Below are 19,992 nucleotides of genomic sequence, written 5' to 3'. Positions count from 1 at the left end.
TTCATAAATTTTGATATGTTGCCTTTTTTCCATTTTTTTGTTTTTTTTTAATTTTAATTTTTATTTTTTTCAAGTTTTTATTAAATTCCAGTTAACAGAGTGTAATATTAGTTTCAGGTGTAGAATCTAGTGATTTAATCACTTACAGCACTCAGTGCTCATCACAAGTACCCTCTTTAATACCCATCACCTGTTTATTTTTTCAACGTTTATTTATTTTTGGGACAGAGAGAGACAGAGCATGAACGGGGGAGGGGCAGAGAGAGAGGGAGACACAGAATCGGAAACAGGCTCCAGGCTCTGAGCCATCAGCCCAGAGCCCGACGCGGGGCTCGAACTCACGGACCGCGAGATCGTGACCTGGCTGAAGTCGGACGCTTAACCGACTGCGCCACCCAGGCGCCCCCCCATCACCTGTTTAACACATCCTCCCACCCACTTCCCCTCCAGAACCTGCAGTTTGTCCTGTATAGTAAGAGTCTTTCTCCTGGTTAGCTTTTCTCTTTTCCCTCCCTGTGTTCATCTGTTTCTTTTTTTTTTTTTAATTCCATATATGAGTGAACTCAAATGGCATTTGTTTCTTTCTGACTTATTTCATTCTTTTTTATGGCTGAGTATTATTCCATTGTATGTATACACCACATTTTCTTTATCCATTCATCAGTCAATGGATATTTGGGTTCTTCCATAATTTGGCTGATATATTGCATTTTTATTTTCATTTAATTCAATGTATTTTAAATATTTTTTCCTTGTGGCTTCCTCTTTGACCTATGGATTATTTAGAATTTTGTCTTGCTTTTGTTTTGCTTCCAAGAGTTTGAAGATTTTTCAGTTTTTTTCTATTATTTATTTCTAGTTTGATTCCACTGTGGTTGGAAAACACTCTGTGTGACTTCTGTTCTTTTAAATTTGTTGAAATTTGTTCTATGGCTCAGAATATGGTCTGTCTTGGTATATGTCCCATGGGCACTTAAACAGAATGTGTTTTCTACTATAACTAAATAAATGCTTTATAGTTCTCAGGTAGATCATGATGGTTGATGGTATTCAGCTTTTCTGTATCCTTGTTGATTTTCTATCTAGTTCTGTCAGTTGAGAGAGAAGTATTGAAGTTTTAAGTTATAATTGTGGATTGGTGTATTTCTCATTTCAGTTCTATCAGTTTTTGCTTTGCCTATTTTGTAGCTCTGTTGTTTGGTTCATACACATTTAGTATTGTTGCCTTCTTGGTGGATTGATCCATTTATCATTATATGTTATATCATTATATAATATAAAAATATATATAATATATGATGATATATCCCGCTCTAGCCCTTTTTTGAAATAATTTTATATTTATCTGATAGTAATACAGCCATTCATGCTTTCTTTTGATTAATGTTTGCATATAATATATCCTTCTCCATCTTTTTACTTTCATCTTGCCTACATTATTTGAAGTGAGTGTCTGGTAGACAGATTAAAAACTGTTTCTAAATCTGCTCTGCAAATCTCTGTTTTTTTAATTGTATTTAGGCCATTACATTTAATATAATTATTGATATATTAGGGCTTAAGTTTGCCATCTTATTTTTTGTTTCCTGTTTTTCATTTTTCTGTTTTCTTTTTCCTGCCTTCCTGTGGGTTATGTGAATGTTTTTGTAGAACTCCATTTTTATTTATCTGTAGTGGTTTTGAGTTTATCTCTTTGCATAGCTTGTAAATGGTTGCTCTAGGTATTACATTACACATACTTAGCAGTTTTTTGGTGTTGTCATTTTACTAGTTCAAGTGAAACACAGAAATTGTATCTCCTTTTATGTCTCTTTGTCCCCTATTTATAATTTGTCTTGAATATTTCCTCTACATACATTTAGAACCACATCAGACCGTGTTATTAATTTTTACTTCGGCCATCAAACCTAATTTAGAAATCTCAGGAGGAGAGGGAGAACCTATTACATTTATCTATATTTTTGCTGACGGTGCTTTTTGCTTTCCCAGTGTTCCAGGGTTTTTTCTTTTAGTGTTTCCTTTCTGCTTTGAGAACTTCCTTAAGTCATTCTTTTCGGGTGCCTCTTTAAGTGCCAAATTCTCTTAGTCTTTCACCTGGGAATGTCTATATTTCTCTTCCCACAATATACTTATTAATTACAAAGGGGAAGATACTAACTTCACAGTGGAGAAACCTGTTAGACCCCATCTTACCAAGAGGTCAAAATTAACATCACCAATTATAAGATACATTGCACATCACCTCTGTGGTATTCTTGCCCAAACTACGTATCCTCAGTTCAGTCTTGAGACAATATCAGGCAAAATAAAATTAAGGGACATTCTACAAAATAACTTTCTACAAAATAATTGATACTCTTTAGATTGTCAAGGTTATGAAAAACAAAGACTTGAAGAGCTATAACAGATTTGAAGAGATAGGACAGCTGAATGCAGTAGGGAATACTGGATTGAATTGGACCAGAAAAAGGGCCCTAGTGGGACAACTGGCAAAATTCCAATAAAGTGTATAGATTAGTCTACAGTATTTTATCAGTGTTAATTTTCTGGTTTGATCACTGTACTGTGGTTATGCAAGAGGATACCATTAAAGGGAACAGGCTGAATGAAGGCTATACAAGGACTTACTGTTTTTACAACTCTTCTCTAAGACTAAAATTATTTCAAAAGGAAAAATTATTTTTCCAACATTTTTTACACAATGCAAATCACTGAAATAAAATAATGCTTCCAGTTCATTTTGCTTGGATATCCGTCTTCTTTTTAAGTAACGCAAAGTCCTGATTTGTGTAAGAACAGATTTAACAGAACATTTCCATATTCTTTGTGCATTGTTGCAAACACCTTAAAGCCCTTCCTATACTGAAGCCTGGATACAATTTCACACAAAGACCTGTGCTTCTTTGTTAAGACTTTGTAATCACATATGATTCTATATTTAACAGATTGTGAATTTTAGATCTCGTCTAGAAAACAGTTTATTCAGTCAGATTTTTATTGAGCAATTACTATGTGCCAGGCACTGTTCTGGGCACTGGAGATAAATGAGTGAACAAGACAATCAAAAATCTCTCCTCTCGGGGCGCCTGGGTGGCGCAGTCGGTTAAGCGTCCGACTTCAGCCAGGTCACGATCTCGCGGTCCGTGAGTTCGAGCCCCGCATCGGGCTCTGGGCTGATGGCTCAGAGCCTGGAGCCTGTTTCCGATTCTGTGTCTCCCTCTCTCTCTGCCCCTCCCCCGTTCATGCTCTGTCTCTCTCTGTCCCAAAAATAAATAAACGTTGAAAAAAAAAATTAAAAAAAAAAATCTCTCCTCTCATGAATATAGATAACAAACAAAACAAGCATATTTTTAAAGTGTGTTTATAGTTACATTGTGGAGAAAAATAAAGCAGGAAAAGGTGAATACCTGGATTTGGGGGTTGGGAGAGTAGTTTCTTTACTATATTTTCGAAAATAGCAATCATCATATGCTCTGTCCCCTTTTCAGTCTTTTATTTTAAGGCATAACTATTTGATATTTTATATCCTCTATCTAATCTCTTATATATATATAATCTTTCTTTCTACACTAGAATGTAAGCTCCATGTGAGCAAGGGCTTCATTTGGTTACTTGAAACTAGAGAACAATGCCTAACTTGTAGCAGGACCTCAATAAGCATCTGTTGAATGAATTCTAGCTCAAGCGTTCACTCAGATCCTCTACCTTGCTTAGTTCCTTGCACTTAATGGGGGATCAGTAAGTATTTGTTGATTTCATTAATATGCAGATTCAGGTTATATTAGAGTCCATTTTGCTATAGTTTGGTTGAGTTTTTTGTACTTTTCTGGGATGACCATGAGAGATGGAATCCCCTTAGACCTTGAGAATGCTTCAGAGTTGCCTGTCCCCTTGAGGAATGTGTTCAGGCTGTTTGCAAGGGAGTTATCCACTTGTAACTCCATTTTACATGTGATATAAAATGTTGTATCTTTTGACAAATGAAAAACATAAAAGGAAAAATCTGTTTTCTTTTCAAGCTGTACAGCTTTCACAGCGAATGTCTTAAAGATGTTACATTATCTTATCTGTAGATGAAAAATCCCCTCATATTTTACTCTCTGGCCTGTTAATATTTTATAGTAGAAGCATCTGTTTCTTTTCTTGTAACCCTAATCATCTTTCATTTTATATTTTGAACAGTGTTATTTACTTGTCTACTACACCGGCTGGCGGAATGTCAAATCTTTTTTGACTTTTGGTTTAATCTGTCTGTGCAACATGTATCTCTATGAACTGCGCAACCTCTGGCAGCTTTTCTTTCACGTGACCGTGGGAGCGTTTGTTACACTACAGATCTGGCTAAGGCAAGCCCAGGGCAAGGCTCCTGATTATGATGTCTGACACCATCCTTCAGACATACTGCCTTGGCTTCTGGGGAAAAAGGAGGGAGTATATTTAACTGCCACTGTGATGAAGAAACTGTTCACCACAATCAAGAAGCTCTGCTTTCTTTTTCTCCAGCTATCCTTTTTGTTTCAAGTCAGCATGGCATGCCTGGGAGCATATAGTACCTGTTAGGCAAACTTCATATTAGCCGTGAGATTATTATTCAGAGGAAGAGACTTCTCTCTCCAGGGCCATGACAGTGGAAGAACAGTCAGATGCCATTGGAAGACTTGGCCAGCAGTCCTGAATCCTTCTGAAGAGTTCAATCAAAAATGTATGTGGTACATGCTCTGAGGACCGAGTGGGAACTCTATGACCTGGGTTCGCCTTTATGAGGCATGAGTATAGCCCAAATAAAAAGATGCCACAAAGTTTATATTTAAAACAACTTGCTAAATATCAGATTATTTGCACATTTAAGGTACCATGAGTTTATGAAGTCTAGGATGGTGTGGAATTGGTTCTTTTCGTCTTATATTTTTGCCTGAATCTAAACTCTGGAAATCACTTGATGTACGAGAAAGCTGTTATAAGCGCATCTTTCGAACATCACAAGTACTGAAAACACAGTAACCTATGTTTCCTTTCTAGACCATGTTTGTAGTTTCTTTTGAAATCACTTTTTAAAAATGTGGTTTGTTAAATTATAACCATTGTTTCCCAAACTTCAATCACTTAAGTATTATATATAAGTATTATTTCTTAATACTATCTTTAAATTTTAAAATATTGTAAAAACAAACTAATCTCTACTCCAAGAGGAAAACCGGCATCAATTTACCATGAATAAAGGGTAACAACAAAATAAAATTAAAACAAGAAATGTTATTAAATTCTAACTAGATACTAATGTCTGCTAAGGTGTTGAATCCAAGAAGCCTGCTGTGTGTTGCAGTGAGAGAGATGTTACCCAGCACCAAAATGGGGCTCTCTCTGTGGGATTATGAGAAGAATGAAAGAGAATTGTAAAGGGAATGACATTCTCACTGTGATTCTGCATTATTTAGCTCTGTGTTGTATACCACCTAAAATCCTCCTGTGTGCTACCAACGGTGTGGGTCCGGAACACCGAACTTGTTCTAAGAGAATCAGAAGGTAACTTCTCCCAGCAACTCTTATTATTTTATGGCTTTGAGGAGTTCTGCACCTAATTTCTTAGAGAACTCGTTTGTTTTTTCATAACATTATAAAGATTGTTCAAGAGGTTATGAATTAATAATATAGGAAGCACAATTTGATTCCATTAGCAAAAATCTACATCTCTACTGGTTTTGCAAGTTACCTTCATTAATGATTTTCTTTTGTTTTTAGAGAAAAGATTCCAAACAAGGAATACTTAAGGAATACGAATTTAAAATTTGATATCCAGAAAACAGTGGACCCATTACATATAACTCATGTTACTGGGCATATTTATTAAGCAGAAGAAATAGTCCGGAGGGGTAAAGTCGTTGAACTACCATGTTTGTTTGAACCTGTATATGTAGGCATGCCTGCAACTAACTGTAAAATCTTGCTAGCTAGAACTTTTTGCTGCACTCCCTTTTTAGGAGAATGAGGCAAAAGGAAGACAATAAGCTTGTAATGTCAGGGATTTATTTAAAACCGGAAACTCCAGTTCACTTCAGTTTTCTGCCTCTAACAAAACTGCAGAGAAATTATATATATTCTGAGAGCTGCCCCAAGATATACCACATGATCCTGACTCATCAAAATAAAACTGTTTGGCATTTTGTACTTTTGAGCCAGGAGAGTGAAGTGGTTCAGTGTGGAAAGATTTTTCTGAACTAACTGTTAAAACAAGAGGAGTTCTCTTGTAAATAGCCAATTAACCAAGAAGTTGGAGCATTCTGGTTAATTGTGATTTTGCTATATATTGATACTTAATAGCTCTCTTACCAGTTTGGTTCACTTTGGTTTTCCTTTATCATTGAATTATTGAATTATGGTGTTTGGTGTTTTGGATCAGTCAGCAAAGACACTTGAAAACTCACCAGCTGTTTAATTTGTTTTTTTGCTTTTGTTTTGTTTTTTTCTATTTTTGGATAATGGGATGTTTACATATATATTAATGTAAAAACTGAAAACAGGTATAAATAATGTTTTATGTATAGAAATGCTTTTTTTTTTCATTATTTGGTATCTGCGTCGCTGAGTGTTTATATAACTTCTATGCCCTTTCGTGTTGTTGCCAAAGAAACTGTGAATTTGGAATGAAAAATTTTTACCGTGAGTATAACGTTTTTAAACTCATTAGGCTTCTAATGTGTATGATAGTAATACCGCACTGTTACTTCTAAGAGCAGTTCCGCATTTACCTAATCATAATGAGTTTTGTCATGGAGGCTGAGAATTAGTTGTCCTCTTGTTATGAAGGAGGAAACTGAGGTAATCAGATGTTAATGACTTATGTAGGGTTACAGAGCTAAGCACATACAACTCCTAATCCCTTAGCCTTGGGGCCCTGCCTCCCCAGAGTGGGGACTGATGAAGATAACTAGGGTTGCACTCAGGAAATAGATCTGTTCTTGGTAAAATCAGGGAATTGGGAACTTAATGAGCTCAGGCCTGCTAGTGTCAAATATAGGTGTGTATTAAGGTGACTCTGAAATACTGCTTTTTTATTAAGGTGTTCTAAAAGTAATTACAATATTTGCTTACGATATTTGCTTGGTCTGTATTTGAAATGTATTTATACCTAGCCCATTTCCCAAAAACAGTTGAAGCACCCTATACCAAAATAAGACAAATACAACAGCAGTAACTATGAACAGAAAGGAAGAAACACAAGATCAGTGAAAATGAAAGGTGAACATGTTGCTGTTACCAAGTGTGAAATTTGACTTTTGAACTTCCTGGAAATCATGGCTAGGAGGGAAACAAGTTTCCCGTGGCTAGCTCTGTCTGTAAGAGTATACCAGTTCCTCAGGGAAGACATCTTCCTGAGGGATTTTGGTAAAGAGGTTCACGCTTGGGAGTCCTGTGAAATGCTAAAATGAACAAAATCCTCAATGGTTTTAGCCGCTTGCATATTAATGATTGTGCCTTGATCCTTGACTTGTTACCAGCTTTCAGAGGTGTTCATTTAAGGAGTTTCGGTGTGGTTAATAGAGGATTTTGTTGGCATGAGGAAGAATTCTTCTCCTAAGCTAAAAATAGGTACGTGTTAAAGCTTGAAAATCCATTTGAGACAAATGCCTAGCGACATAGACCTTTACCTAATTCTGTCATTTTATAATTCATATAAAGTTAATGTGCTGCCCCTGTATTAGCACATTTATTTTGTATTAAATGTGGTCTTTTTCACAGTGGAATCTAGTCTGGAGAAATGACTGGTTACATTTCTGTTAGGCAGTGTCCGGATTTGTCAAGGCTCCACAGACCAGGTTTTTCATATGAGCTTTAACCTCCATGTCACATAAGTGCTTCCTGTTGAGTTTAGCCACCCACCAAAATGGGAGTTGCTTGGCTTTATTCCCAAAGTCTTACTAAGTAACCTATGGAGCCCCACTCTGAGCTGTTGGATTTCCAAGAGACACAGCAAAATGTGTGTGCGTGTGCGTGTGTGTGCACACTTGTGATGTTATTTTAACAGACTTTTAGTTTATTTTAAAAGAGCTGTCATGAAGTATATAGTAAAACAACAAATAAATTGCACTTGACCTTGAATAAAGCAGGGGTTAGGGGCACCAACCCCTCCCCAGTGCAGTCAAAAATCCATGTGTAACTACTTTTCTAATTAGCCTACAGCTGATCAGAAGCCTTACTGATAACATAAGCAGTCAATTAACACATATTTTATATGTTCTATGTATTATATACTGTATTTTTATAGTAAAAATCTTAAGATCATAAGGAAGAGAAAATACATTTATAGTACTGTAATTCTAAAAAAGTCCACATGTCAGAGTGCCTGGGTGGCTCAGTTGGTTGAGGTTCCAACTCTTGATCTCTACTCAGCTTGATCTCAGGGCTGTGAGTTCAAGCCCTGCATTGGGCTCGGTGTTGGGCATGCAGCCTACTTAAAGTCCACGTGTAAATGGCCCCACACAGCTGAAACTTGTATTGTTCAAGTATCAAGTGTATTTCAAAGGCAGCCACCATTCAGATCAAATTGAACACTTAGCCTTTACCACAAATTACAGGTAATTCTTCAGGGCTGCCATCTTTGACTGTGGTCAAGCCTTTGTATTTTCCTACTTTATCATCTCTAAGGAAGTGCTGTAGTAAAATCAACCTGATTTTTTTGTTTTGATTGGCTTTAGTAATATGCTACTTAAAAGTTAAACACCTTCGGGGCGCCTGGGTGGCGCAGTCGGTTAAGCGTCCGACTTCAGCCAGGTCACGATCTCGCGGTCCGTGAGTTCGAGCCCCGCGTCGGGCTCTGGGCTGATGGCTCGGAGCCTGGAGCCTGTTTCCGATTCTGTGTCTCCCTCTCTCTCTGCCCCTCCCCCGCTCATGCTCTGTCTCTCTCTGTCCCAAAAATAAATAAAAACGTTGAAAAAAAAAAATTAAAAAAAAAAAAAGTTAAACACCTTCAACTCCAAGGGTTATGAACCAGCTTGTGTGTAAAGGCTGTGTTGGCTGAGAATTTACCTCTTCTAGTCTTATCAGTTAGGGTTAGAAATGTCTGATCATCTTCATCAATGTTCTGAGACTGCTGTTGAATGCTGGCTTATTTTAGCATATTTCAGCTCATATTTCTGAGCGGTGAACTTTTCAAAGAGAAGCAGTGTCTGTGGCTGCCACTCTTGTAACATCTTCTTTGAGTGGCCAAGTTTTCTGGGTTACTCAATTTCACAAGATGAAGTCACAGTGTTGAACATACTGTTGAATGCACTCAGTGGTTGGAAGCCACGTGGCTTGTATCCTCCTTGCTTGTGAACAGGGAGTGCAGTTGACATGTGTGTACATGTTTTCTTTTGCATTGGCAGTGCCCGTATATAATAAGTAGTCTTAGCACAATTGGAGGCTGTAGGAAACTCCAGGATAGAACAGGCTTAATTCTCAAAGAGTTCCTGAAATCCATACCGTAGCCTTATGAATTGTTCCTGCTATTTCCTTGGTAACAAACGGTATTTTCAGCCCCACCTCACCCACAGTTCATATTTGCCCCTTTTCCCTGCATCCCACAGCACAGCAGTGCAAGTGTCACTGAACGGAAGCATATTCAGGCTCCATCTGAGAGTAGGAAACAGGACTCCAAACTTTTGTTTCCCATTTGGTCCTGGCGGCCCTCTGCAGCTCTGCCTTCATTGTTTGCCTCCTTAGTGCCAGTGCTTTTCTGTGAGGCTTCGGCTCTCCATGACCTTGCCAACAATATTTGGCCTTCTACTTGGAATTCTTCCAGTGCCTGGGACTAATGATAAGAATTCTTAGCACCTTTTGTGGGCCAGGGCTAGGTCCTCCTACATGGTTAATCCTTAGGGCAGCCTGGGGGATGGGAGGCACTATCTCATATTCGCTTGAGGAAACAGACTTACATTCAAACCTGAGATTCAGGCTTAAGTGATTCAAAAGTTGGTGTTCATTTTTCTGTGCCGCAGAATCTCAGAAAGAATACTCCTTGTATGTTACTGACAACCACTGGGCCTTTACTGTTCTAGCAGCAGTGAGAACAGACAAAGCTGACATGGAGGGAAACGGTACTGTGTACAGTAAGGATGTCATCCTTACAGAAAGCCTTTCTGTAAGCTTTCTTTTTATAGACGGAGTGCCCGAGGCCTAAAGAGGTTAAGTCACTTAACCTCAGTCAATCTTGCCACCAATCTTGGTGGCACCAAGATTTCAGTCCAGATCAGTCTTACTCAGAACTCATGCATGCTCTTAGGACCATGTAATATTAAGCTAGACAACATGGAAATATGTTGAAATACATAAGGAATATATGTTGGAATGTATATCCAAGTAATCTACATTTTAAAAGTTTTATATAAGTAATCTCTGTACCCAACATGGGGCTCGAACTCATGGCCTTGAGATCAAGAGTCACATGCTCTATGGACTGAGCCAGCCAGGCACCCCTCTGCATTACCTTTTTAATAAAAGGGATTGGTCAGTGCTAACTTCTGCAATGTGGCTATCCAAGACTGAGCAAAATGGTTTCCTGAAATTCCTGTATGTAGAACAGTGACATGGGGACATGTGGATGCAAGGGGTATGGTGAAACTTAAATGAGCCTTAGGTTTTAGGGCAAGAGCTATACAGTCTGATCTTTGTATTAAGTCTAATGATTCTTAATATAGAATGTTAAAGCTTCACTGGTGATTCATTTGTTACAAACATTTACTTTTTCTAATTGAAGGACAGATTGGTTCTCTGATATAAAGTAATTTTATGGAAATTCTGCTTTAAGTGATTCTTATATCTGAAAACACTAAACAAAAAAAATAGAACATAACTATTTACAATATTGAATAGTGATTATGAACTTGGACTCAGATTCTCTGGCTCTCTTCTACTGGCATTGTGACCTCAGCAAGTCACATAACCTCTCTGCCTCCATTTCCTCGTCTGTAAAATGGGGGTAATAGTACCTTGGGCAAAGTGTTGCTGTATTAAATGAGTCCATATATAGAGAGTACTTAGAACAGCACCTGGCACATTGAGTGCTAGGACAGCACGGTATGTCTTGTTGTGGTCCGTCCTGTTGGTGTTGCTATTACTTTCAAGGTAATAAGTCTTTTATGTTGCAAATGCCCCTAAATATAAGTCATTGTACAAAGTTTTTCAGAGATCGGCAGCTAAGAGAGGATCCTGTTGAAATGTCTAGCAGGCATGTTGCCTGCCCTGGCAAGCTCTTCTATGCAGATCTCTGGGCAGGGCAGTAGGGATGCATTCAAGGACAGGAGAAGGGAATGGAGACACATGCTTGCCAAGTGCTGCTGTACATCAGGTGCTTTCGGTATAGAAGGTTATGTGAACCTAACAATATCCATCTGAGGTAAGTGACTAGGATCAGTTTGTTGTCACACAGTCTAGAAATGGTAGACTGTGCTTTCCAGGACCCCACAGTCTCCCAGGTACTGGAGTGCTGTCAAAAGGGGAAGGTGCCTCTGGGAGCGTCATGTTGTCCAATGTGGCCCTAGCACTGTGGCCCCATCATTGTTTGCTTTGAATGCTCTGATCTAGTGGGTACTCTTGAATGGTGGCCACCCTCGTGCCCACCACTTTGTAGGGGCCTCCATGAGTGTGCGTGTGCGTGAGGTCTGTGCATTGATGGGAAGCAAGGGGTGGCAGGATGCAGCCAGCAGCCTCTAAACCATAATAAAGAAATAGCATATAGGTGCTGGGGATGTGATGCTTAGGGCACTCTTAAAAAGTGCAAATGCAACACGGGTCTTAAAGGATTAGTCTGATACAAAATGCCTCCTCTGCTCCCCACCCCCCAAAAAAATCCCACATGAACCAGGAAGTGCCACTCTAGCTAACTGACAAAGTCAAAGCACAGAAGCAAATTTTGCAAAATTGGAAAATAAAGATGCTGACAAACCAGAGATTCCAGGCAGGTCTAAATTAGAAATTGGCTGAGGGGGAGAAAAAGTGATGAGGCCCCTAATGGATTCCAATGAGAATTCTTTAATTCACAGTCCTAATAGACCAGCAGTAGGCAAGGGACCTTGGGGATGAATATGCGCTCACCAAGTGAGGGGGTGGCTCAGTTCTGTTCACTAGAAACAGATGCGTGGGTGAGGTTTAAAGCTAGCAAGCTAGTTGGGACAGGGTGCCTACTTTACCCTCAGCCCTAGACAATCCTCTTCCTTCTTGTGTTTCACCTTCATCCCATCTTCTGGACCTTCTGCTGGGTCTGTGAACCGAGACTGATCACCTGGCCCTCAGCACTGTATGGATCAGGGCCCTTGGTAGGAAAGGACTCTGGCCACACTGCCGATGCGTATGGCTGCTGCTACTTCTGCTGGCATGGTGTCTGAAGGAGGACAGAGCAGAGGCTGTTGCAACTTTGGTTTGAAGGTGGTCTTCCCAAAGATCCCCCTTGATGGGATGCTTTCATCTATTTGTCTGCCTTTGGCTTTAAAATCTTAAAATCCTAACTTGATTGTGTTAGGATTGTGTTGATTGTGTTAGGATTGTGTTAGGATTGTGTTGATTGTGTTTATGTTTGTGTCATATTTGTGGTCTGGCACATGAATATTGGACAAGGTCTCACAAATATTTAGAATCTGAGAATTCTAGAGGAGAAAGGAACCTTGGAGGTCAGCCATTCCAGTGGCCTGACTTGGCTTTGTTCTGGTGTCTGTCTTGAGAAGCAATGACACTGCAGGTGGGAAGGAAAGATAGGCAAGAAGAGGACAGCAAATACTATATTTTTTGTTCCAAGACAGGAAAAAAAAAAAAAAAACACTAAAGGGCTTTTGTGAAAATCTGAGTGGCCAAGAAAAGCTATAGTACTTATAGGAAGCGGACCTCATTTCACCTGCTGTCAACCTTGAGAAGTGGCAAGCCCTGTATCCCTGCAAGATCATCAGGACCCAGCCAGATCAGTGCACTGGACAGAAGTGCCTGTGGGCACAGAAGTGCCACAGCTTTTATCCTTGAGGATCAGAGCAGCCTCAGGACATGCACCAGGTCTTTCTCCCACTGCCTCCTGGGCCAGGGAGGAAGCACAAGTGAGAAAATGTATAGGAAAGCTCTTTATACACTTTGGATTAAGTTCATCCAAAGGCAGGGTGTGGAGGGCATGGTATTCTCTGGTCTGCCGTGCCCTCTCTGTACCTCCTCCATAGAAAACACAAGCCCTCCAGCTCTCCTCCTGACCCCTGTGCTAGGGGATACTTGCCATGGCCAGCATGGCCCAGACTTACAGTCCCTTCCTTCTAGAGACAACCTGTACATCATTTGTTCTCTTCAGTGAGGAGTTATCTTGATTTAGACAAATTCAAAAGTGGGGAGTTTTCATAGTGTGTGTCCCTGCCACTGCTGCTCTGTTGTTCAGTTGGTAGTGAGAATCTGCTCAGCGCTACTTCTGAGCATTGTGCATCCCAGCGCCCAAGAATGCTTTCCTGTCCTGAAATGATACGGATTCAGCATCTTTCCCAAGCTCTGGAGGCTTGCTTTCTGCTAATTAGCCACTCATGGCCAGCTTGCAACATTATGGAAAATAGGCACATTTTATCATGTAAAAACTATAGCTCTGGGCATCATTTAACTGTATGACACTCAGGTGATAATCTGCTTTTGGAAAAGTTCTGTAAATGTATTTGTGTTTTTGAAAGTCTTAAAGTAACAGGACTATCTGGTGAGTATGTAGCTTCAGCTCCCTCAGTGCACCAAGCTTCACTGTGCCTTCCCATAAACATTGCTAATCTCCCTCCCCCACCCCCACCCCCAAATCAGATCATCAGCATGTTGGCTGAAGTCTGGTCTTGGTTTTAATGGTCTTTGCTGTCAGTGGATTTTTTTTTTTAAGTTTATTTATTTTCACAGAGAACAAGTGTGGGGGGAGGGGGAAGGGGCAGAGAGAGAGAGGAGGACAGAGGATCTGAAGCGGACTCTGCTGAGTGCAGACAGCCTGATGCAGGGCTGGAATTCCGGAACTGTGAGATGATGACCTGGGCTGAAGTTGGATGTTTAACCGACTGAGCCTGCCAGGCCCCCATAATATACTGCCTTCTGCGGGCACACTGTCAACGGATGTTAAAGCGGTGTTCAAAACTCACCACACATGTGTCTTTACTAATAAGTTTTGCTAATTAACATTCTAAGTTTGGATATGCTTTTGCACAAAAGTATAAATCTATAAGGGAGAAACAGATACGTTCTCTGGAATTAGTTCAATGGAGATGGGAATGGGAAGGGCTTATGAAGGTTATGAGTTGCATTCCTTTGCTGTCCTGCGTGTTGGGTGTGCATGCATGCGCATCCGGTGCCATGGACCTGCCTGAGGACTTGCCCTCACTTAGACCAGTCAGCCTAAAGCTTGGCCTTTTCATTTGGTTTCCTTTTCTAATTGATGTACCCTAGCCTGAAAAGTTCTCAGAGTTAAACATGAGCTCTATACCATTGCATCCTTTACCATGGACAGTGGGATTGCTAATGCTATTCAATTCTTTGGAGCAGGGGACCTGCCTATGACCAGGACTGCCATGGCTATGTCTCCATGTGGCCATTGTTGAAATAAACCCAGTGAAGTCTTTTTCACTGGCTCCTTCGTTTTCACTTGACCAGATCCCTCTGGTTTTATTTCCTGAGCCCAAATGTAGCCCTGCATTTGATGGGTGCGGCCCACAGGAACTGCCTTTCTGCCACCTTTCCTTTCCTCTCGAGGTAAGAGGAGTCCTGGGGCATGCATGAAGCTACCTGTATGAGCTTAGCAGACAGGCCTGCTCTGAATCTCTTCTCTCTTAATTACCAGTTGTAGGAGTTTAGGCAAGTAACTCAACCTCTCTGTATCTCTTCATCAGTGAAATGTGGTGGCCAGGAGGATTAAATGAGATGAAGTTTGTGTGATGCTTATCCCTGTGTCTGGCACATAGTGTCCAGTAAATGGTAGCCACGGTTATTAGCTGCCCAAGTCCAATCAGTACACTTTCAGCCTGCATCTCCCTGTCCTCCCTGCTACTTGGGTCCTTTCGATCTGTGTTCTTGTATTTTCAACTTTCTTTCCCTTAGCATAGAAATGAGTTGGGCCCACTTGTTTTAAATCCTCTTCCCCTCAACCCTGCATCTTTTCTGGTCCCATCCTAAATCCCTTGTCCCTTCACTCCTGGTGTCTCTCACCTCCTCATTCCTCAGCCCGCTGCACTCTGGAACCTGCTCCTCAGCCCAGTGAACTAACACTCGCCAAGGTCACCAATGCTGTCTCACCTGACTGCCACAATGACTGCAGGCCTTCGCCGACATTCTCCCCGTAGCAGCGTGCTGTTCCCCACTCAAGGTAGGTCTCTGCCCTCTGGGGCTCCCTGCCCAGTGCCCCAGCAAGGGCCGAGGGCACTGTTCTTCAGACTGGAACCAGGCCCTTGGCCCAAGCCACAAATCAGACCAGGACACATTACCAGTGAAAGTGTTTAATAAATTATTTAAATAGACTTTTCAATTTCCATGGGAAATCATAATCCTATCTGTTTTTGCAAGAGCAGGAATAAAAAGAGTGCACACCCTTGGAGGGAATGAAGAGCTAGCACTGCATGGTGTCGCCAGTCACTGCTGGGATAGGAGGGATGGGCCCCCGAGAGGCCAAGGAGACCGTAACCAATGGGGGGAACCACCGGAGGAACTCAGCACGCACATGTTACTCAGGTTGGAAGCAAAATTAAAACCTAGCACCACTGGTGGGTGCTATGGAGGGGCCAGGGACTTGAGAATGCCACCATGGAGAAAGCCAGTCCCCCCAACAGATGCAAGAGGGGCAATGCAGAACTCAAAGGACAGAGCAGCAGAAGCATGGACAGACTTGAGCTGGCAGTTTTAGGTCCGTAAACTTTGCTTCTCAGAGCTGTGTTCAAATTGGGGTGAGAGATGGTGTGTGGAAAGGGGAGCTCGCTTCGGCAGCACATATACTGAAGAAAAAAGGGGAGGCCGGTGCTAGTGTCCAGTGAGAGGTGGTGCAGATGGGGATCAAAATAACATTTTGCAGTTGGCATATAGCTGCCACCCTACCTCCTTCAAGCTCGTGTTAGAGGTGAGAATAATTCTGCCCTGAGAAGCAACAAAAAGATGTGGGCACAGGACCCAAGGATTCTGTTTGAATATATCCCTATGATAATATATCATTTTTCAGTTTTAAGCCCATTTCCATTTTATACCCTCAGAGGATATAACAAATATAATTTTTTCCAATATATTTCACTTCCACCTCCCAAAAAACCAAAAACCAGACAAAACAAAATTTCTGCTAGCTTTGCCCTTTGGACGCTGAAGCTAGCTAGGCTCTATCCTTTTCTCTGGTCTGCAGATGAAGAGCAAAGCCACCACCCTCCCTGAACCCGAGGGCTGCACATTACCCCCAAGTCTGAGGCACTGTCTCTGGGCGAGCCACCTGCACGGTAGCCAACTGAGAAAGGTAGGCAGGTAAGGCTTTCCACCACCACTGCCCGCCCCCTCCCTGCCACCTGAGCACCTGCGGCCATCCCTGAGCACTCACGGCTGCCTCTCTGCAGGCAGCAAATAGTTGGCATCTCAGGGAGAAGAGGGGACAGGGGCCGTGCTGTCTGTTGCAGGCTGAGGCTGCTTCCCTTGGTTCCACCTGAGCCTGAGATGGGAAGGCAGTTTTTGTTTTATTATCCATTTGCATTTTACTTAGGGGAAGTGATGTGTTAGAGAGATGGGGTAATGTACGCATGCACCTTCCCATTTAATCTGACTGTAGGGCACCCCAAAAGGACACGCTCACTGCTCTGGTTGGACCTGGGAAAACCCAAAACTGCCTAATCTGAAGTGAAGTGAGGGCAACAGGCATCCTGCATGTGACCAGTTCCACGGCATAAACACACACACATCTACACCAGTACATACGCTGACACACGTACAGTACAAACGCTGTGCACAGCTGTTTTCTAATATAGTTTACAAAATATAGAATTTGGTATATTTGTTAGATCTCCAAGGTTTTCAATAATACAAAATAAAAAATACAAAAAAGACAAGTTGGGATCCTTGCCCTCCCCCCAACCACCAGTGGCATCTTTGTTTGCTTGTGGGTCTCTTATACGCATACAACTAGCATAGTCTAAAGAAGGGCACAGAAAGTTGTTTTATTTAATAAATATTTTCTTTTTCTCAGAACCACCCCTCCTTGCCTCGCGTCTTCTCGCCTCCCCCTCACAATTTGTTCTGTTCCCCTCCAAGAGGCGTTGTCCACCTGTGTAGGTGAGGAGGAGGGCTGCGGAGAAGGCCGCAGTCCCTCCAGAGCCAGCACTCCTGCCAGCAAGCCCCTCCATGGGGCAGGGGCCGTGGCCTCTGTCAGGGGTTTAAAGGCTCACACAGGGAAGTGGACCCCTGGGGCCGCTGGGTTACCCTGGGCCAGAGTTGGGCCGCCGACCGACCCACCCACCCGAGGCTGAGGCCTCCCCCTCAGCTCTGTCGTTGCACACTCGGCTGCCACACACCGTAAGCACTCAGCAGCTCCTTTCCACCTGCGCAGCAGCATCCGTTAGAAAACTCGGGATTCGGATCGCGCCTAGCGGAGTCTTCTACGGAGGAAACATCTTTGGTCAGCTTGGTGCTCGCAGGACGCTGGCACCCTGGGGCCTGGGACGGAGGCTGCGGCCTGCCCACAAAGGCAGAAGCTGCTTCTGGAGTCAAAGTGGAGAATCTCACCGGCGCAGCCACGTGGGCTAGAGCGCAGGCTTCCACCTGCCCCCCCTCCGGCATACAAAGAAGCCATTTCCGTTTCTCTGGAGGCCAGGCTGCCTGGCATCACTGGCTGGCAGCTGCTAACTGAGCGGGGGCCCACCGTTGAGGAAGTAGGTCATCATCTCTCCTTTGCCCTTGACCTTGACCACACCCCTGCACTCCAGCTGGTATGTGTTGGCAGCCAGCACCTGGTACATGTCTGTGGTGACCTGAGGAGGCAAAGAAGGGGAGTGGATAGGCCATTGTTGAGCCAAGCCGTGAGCCTGTTGTCAGGCAGCTCTGTCCGACTGTCCCCAACACACAAGGGTGGGTGGCACCTCCCTGGCAGGGACTCTTGGGGACTGACAGCTGCTCGCCCCTAGACTTGCCTGTTTGAAACAAGAAGGATGACAGCACCTACTTTGTGCCAGGCAGGGTGGCCTGTGGTCCCTGAACTGCCTGTCATTGTCCGCAATGAGAGAGGTGCAGAAGCTGAGCAGAACTGCTTAGGGCATCCACAGCATTCTGACACTGCCCCACTGATACCAAGCATGGGCCCAGCGTGTCCACCCAAGTCTCGCTCCAGGACAGATCAGCGATGTTCCTGGAAATTGGTTTTTCACACCACAGATGGAGAGCCACTGTTTCTCTCACTGAATCTATGAGGTAAATACTGTTATCTCAGCCTCAGGAAACCTAAATCACTTGCCTGAGGCTACATAGCTAACAAATGGCAGAGTGTGGATTCAGTTCTGTATCCTAGTGCCCACCTCTGCTTTAGCTTTTGGAACAAAGAGGGGAACTCACCAGTGGCTTCAGTAATCACTGCACTATTGTAGGGCTGATGTGAGCAGCAATACAGATGAATGCTTCATGAAGTGACCCAAAAGCCATCTGAGTACAGCCCACACGCCCCGCCAGCCACCCCACAAAACCTCTGCTGAGGATCCTGGCCCTGCCTGGCTGTCAGGCCAGGGAAGAAGGGGCCAGAAATCTCTAGATGGGCTGCTAGAAGGTGACCCTACTGGGTTATCACGTGTATTCCACGAATGGGAAAGCCCTATGCAAAGGTGAGGTGCCGGGCCGTTGTGTGGCTGCTGACAGAGTCCCTCACACCTGTCTGTGGGTGGGGTCGGACACTCTGCAAGCACACATTCCTTTCTCCCCAGCTGCCATCTTGTTGTCCCTTCTCCCTTTGGCACAGGGAGAGAAAGCCATTTGGCCAGGTTCCTCCAACAGCACCTATCAGGCCAGGGCCGTGCTTGGGCTGACCCTTTGTTCAGAGGTCCCACAGAAGAGAGGATTTAAGGGACATTTAAGCAGTGTCAGTGTGAGCAAAGGGCCATGGAGAGAGCAGAGTTCAAGCTTGGGAAAACAGATCAGGGAGGCTAAGTGACCTGCCCACTTATGGCAGGACTTATGGGGGCCCTGGGGGTTCAGAGGTACAGGAATACAGCCCAATCCAGGACCTCACTGTTGTCAGACGGGAGCAGAAGGAATTAAGGGCAGTCTAAGAAAAGCAAAAGCAGTTGAAGAGAGGCCTGGGAATTGCAAGAGCCAGCTTGCACAGGATGAAGAGAGGAGAAAAAGTCTCTGGGTCTCTGGCCAGGCCCCTTGGCAACTAGGGTGGTGGGAGCACCATCCCAGGGATCACTGGCCTTCCCTGGTTCTATTGCACCAGGCCCTGAGTGCTGTGGGCTCCAACTGGCAAGACCTTGCTCCCTGCAACCATCTTGGTGTCCCCTTGTATGCCTGGGTCGTGGCATTAGCCCTCCTGGTTTAGCATCAGCAGTGGCTCCCGCCTTTACTCCCCCAATTCCTTCTGTGGCCAGTAGAGGGCTTTGCACAGGAGTGAAGATCTGTCCAAGGTCCTGAGGGCCTGAAACACAATGATCTCCAAGCTCCCGAGACAGTGCCAGCTACCTTCAAAATTGGCTGCAGAAATTCTGACTGGGGACTGTGGGCAGCTTGCACTAGGGACCTGGAGTATCAGGCAGAGGCCCCCATGGGGGTGAGCTGGGTGGTGGATGCTCCGGCACTCACCTGGATGCGGTCAGGCACACCGGTGCTGTCCATGCGGCTGGCCACGTTCACCGTATTGCCCCAGATGTCGTACTGAGGCTTGCGAGCCCCGATCACCCCAGCCACCACGGGGCCAATATTGAGCCCTGCAGGGGACAGAAGTCAGCAATGTCATCAGGGCTCAGACCAGTGCTCACCACACTATCATTCCTCCCTTGACACTCAGCAAGTTCCTCTGGACTCAGTCTGAAG

At 43.4% G+C, this 19,992-nt stretch overlaps 2 protein-coding genes across 4 annotated transcripts in view; one reads left to right on the top strand and one right to left on the bottom strand.

Moving 5' to 3' along the window:
* The window catches only part of SEC22A (SEC22 homolog A, vesicle trafficking protein), a 77,948-nt gene extending 69,763 nt beyond the window's left edge, over positions 1-8,185 (top strand). For all 3 annotated transcript variants that reach the window (XM_047099232.1, XM_047099234.1, XM_047099233.1), the window contains exon 7: positions 4,183-8,185. In XM_047099232.1, the coding sequence (XP_046955188.1) occupies positions 4,183-4,383 (201 nt within the window). In that variant the 3' untranslated portion in view covers positions 4,384-8,185. The remainder of the gene's footprint in view (positions 1-4,182) is intronic.
* Positions 8,186-17,819: 9,634 nt separating this feature from the next.
* The window catches only part of ADCY5 (adenylate cyclase 5), a 143,276-nt gene continuing 141,103 nt past the window's right edge, over positions 17,820-19,992 (bottom strand). The window contains exons 20-21 of the mRNA XM_047099619.1: positions 19,762-19,886; positions 17,820-17,948 (exon numbers count right to left, since the gene is read on the bottom strand). Coding sequence (XP_046955575.1) covers positions 17,820-17,948; positions 19,762-19,886 — 254 coding nt within the window. The remainder of the gene's footprint in view (positions 17,949-19,761; positions 19,887-19,992) is intronic.

Source organism: Lynx rufus, unplaced genomic scaffold (genome assembly GCF_022079265.1).
Source record: "Lynx rufus isolate CCGP_SWC_20201006 ecotype Redwood Valley unplaced genomic scaffold, mLynRuf1.p SCAF_5, whole genome shotgun sequence".
In the NCBI taxonomy this organism is placed as follows: domain Eukaryota; kingdom Metazoa; phylum Chordata; class Mammalia; order Carnivora; family Felidae; genus Lynx; species Lynx rufus.
Note: the sequence above shows the minus strand (reverse complement) of the source record. Positions and strands in the feature narration are given on the sequence as shown.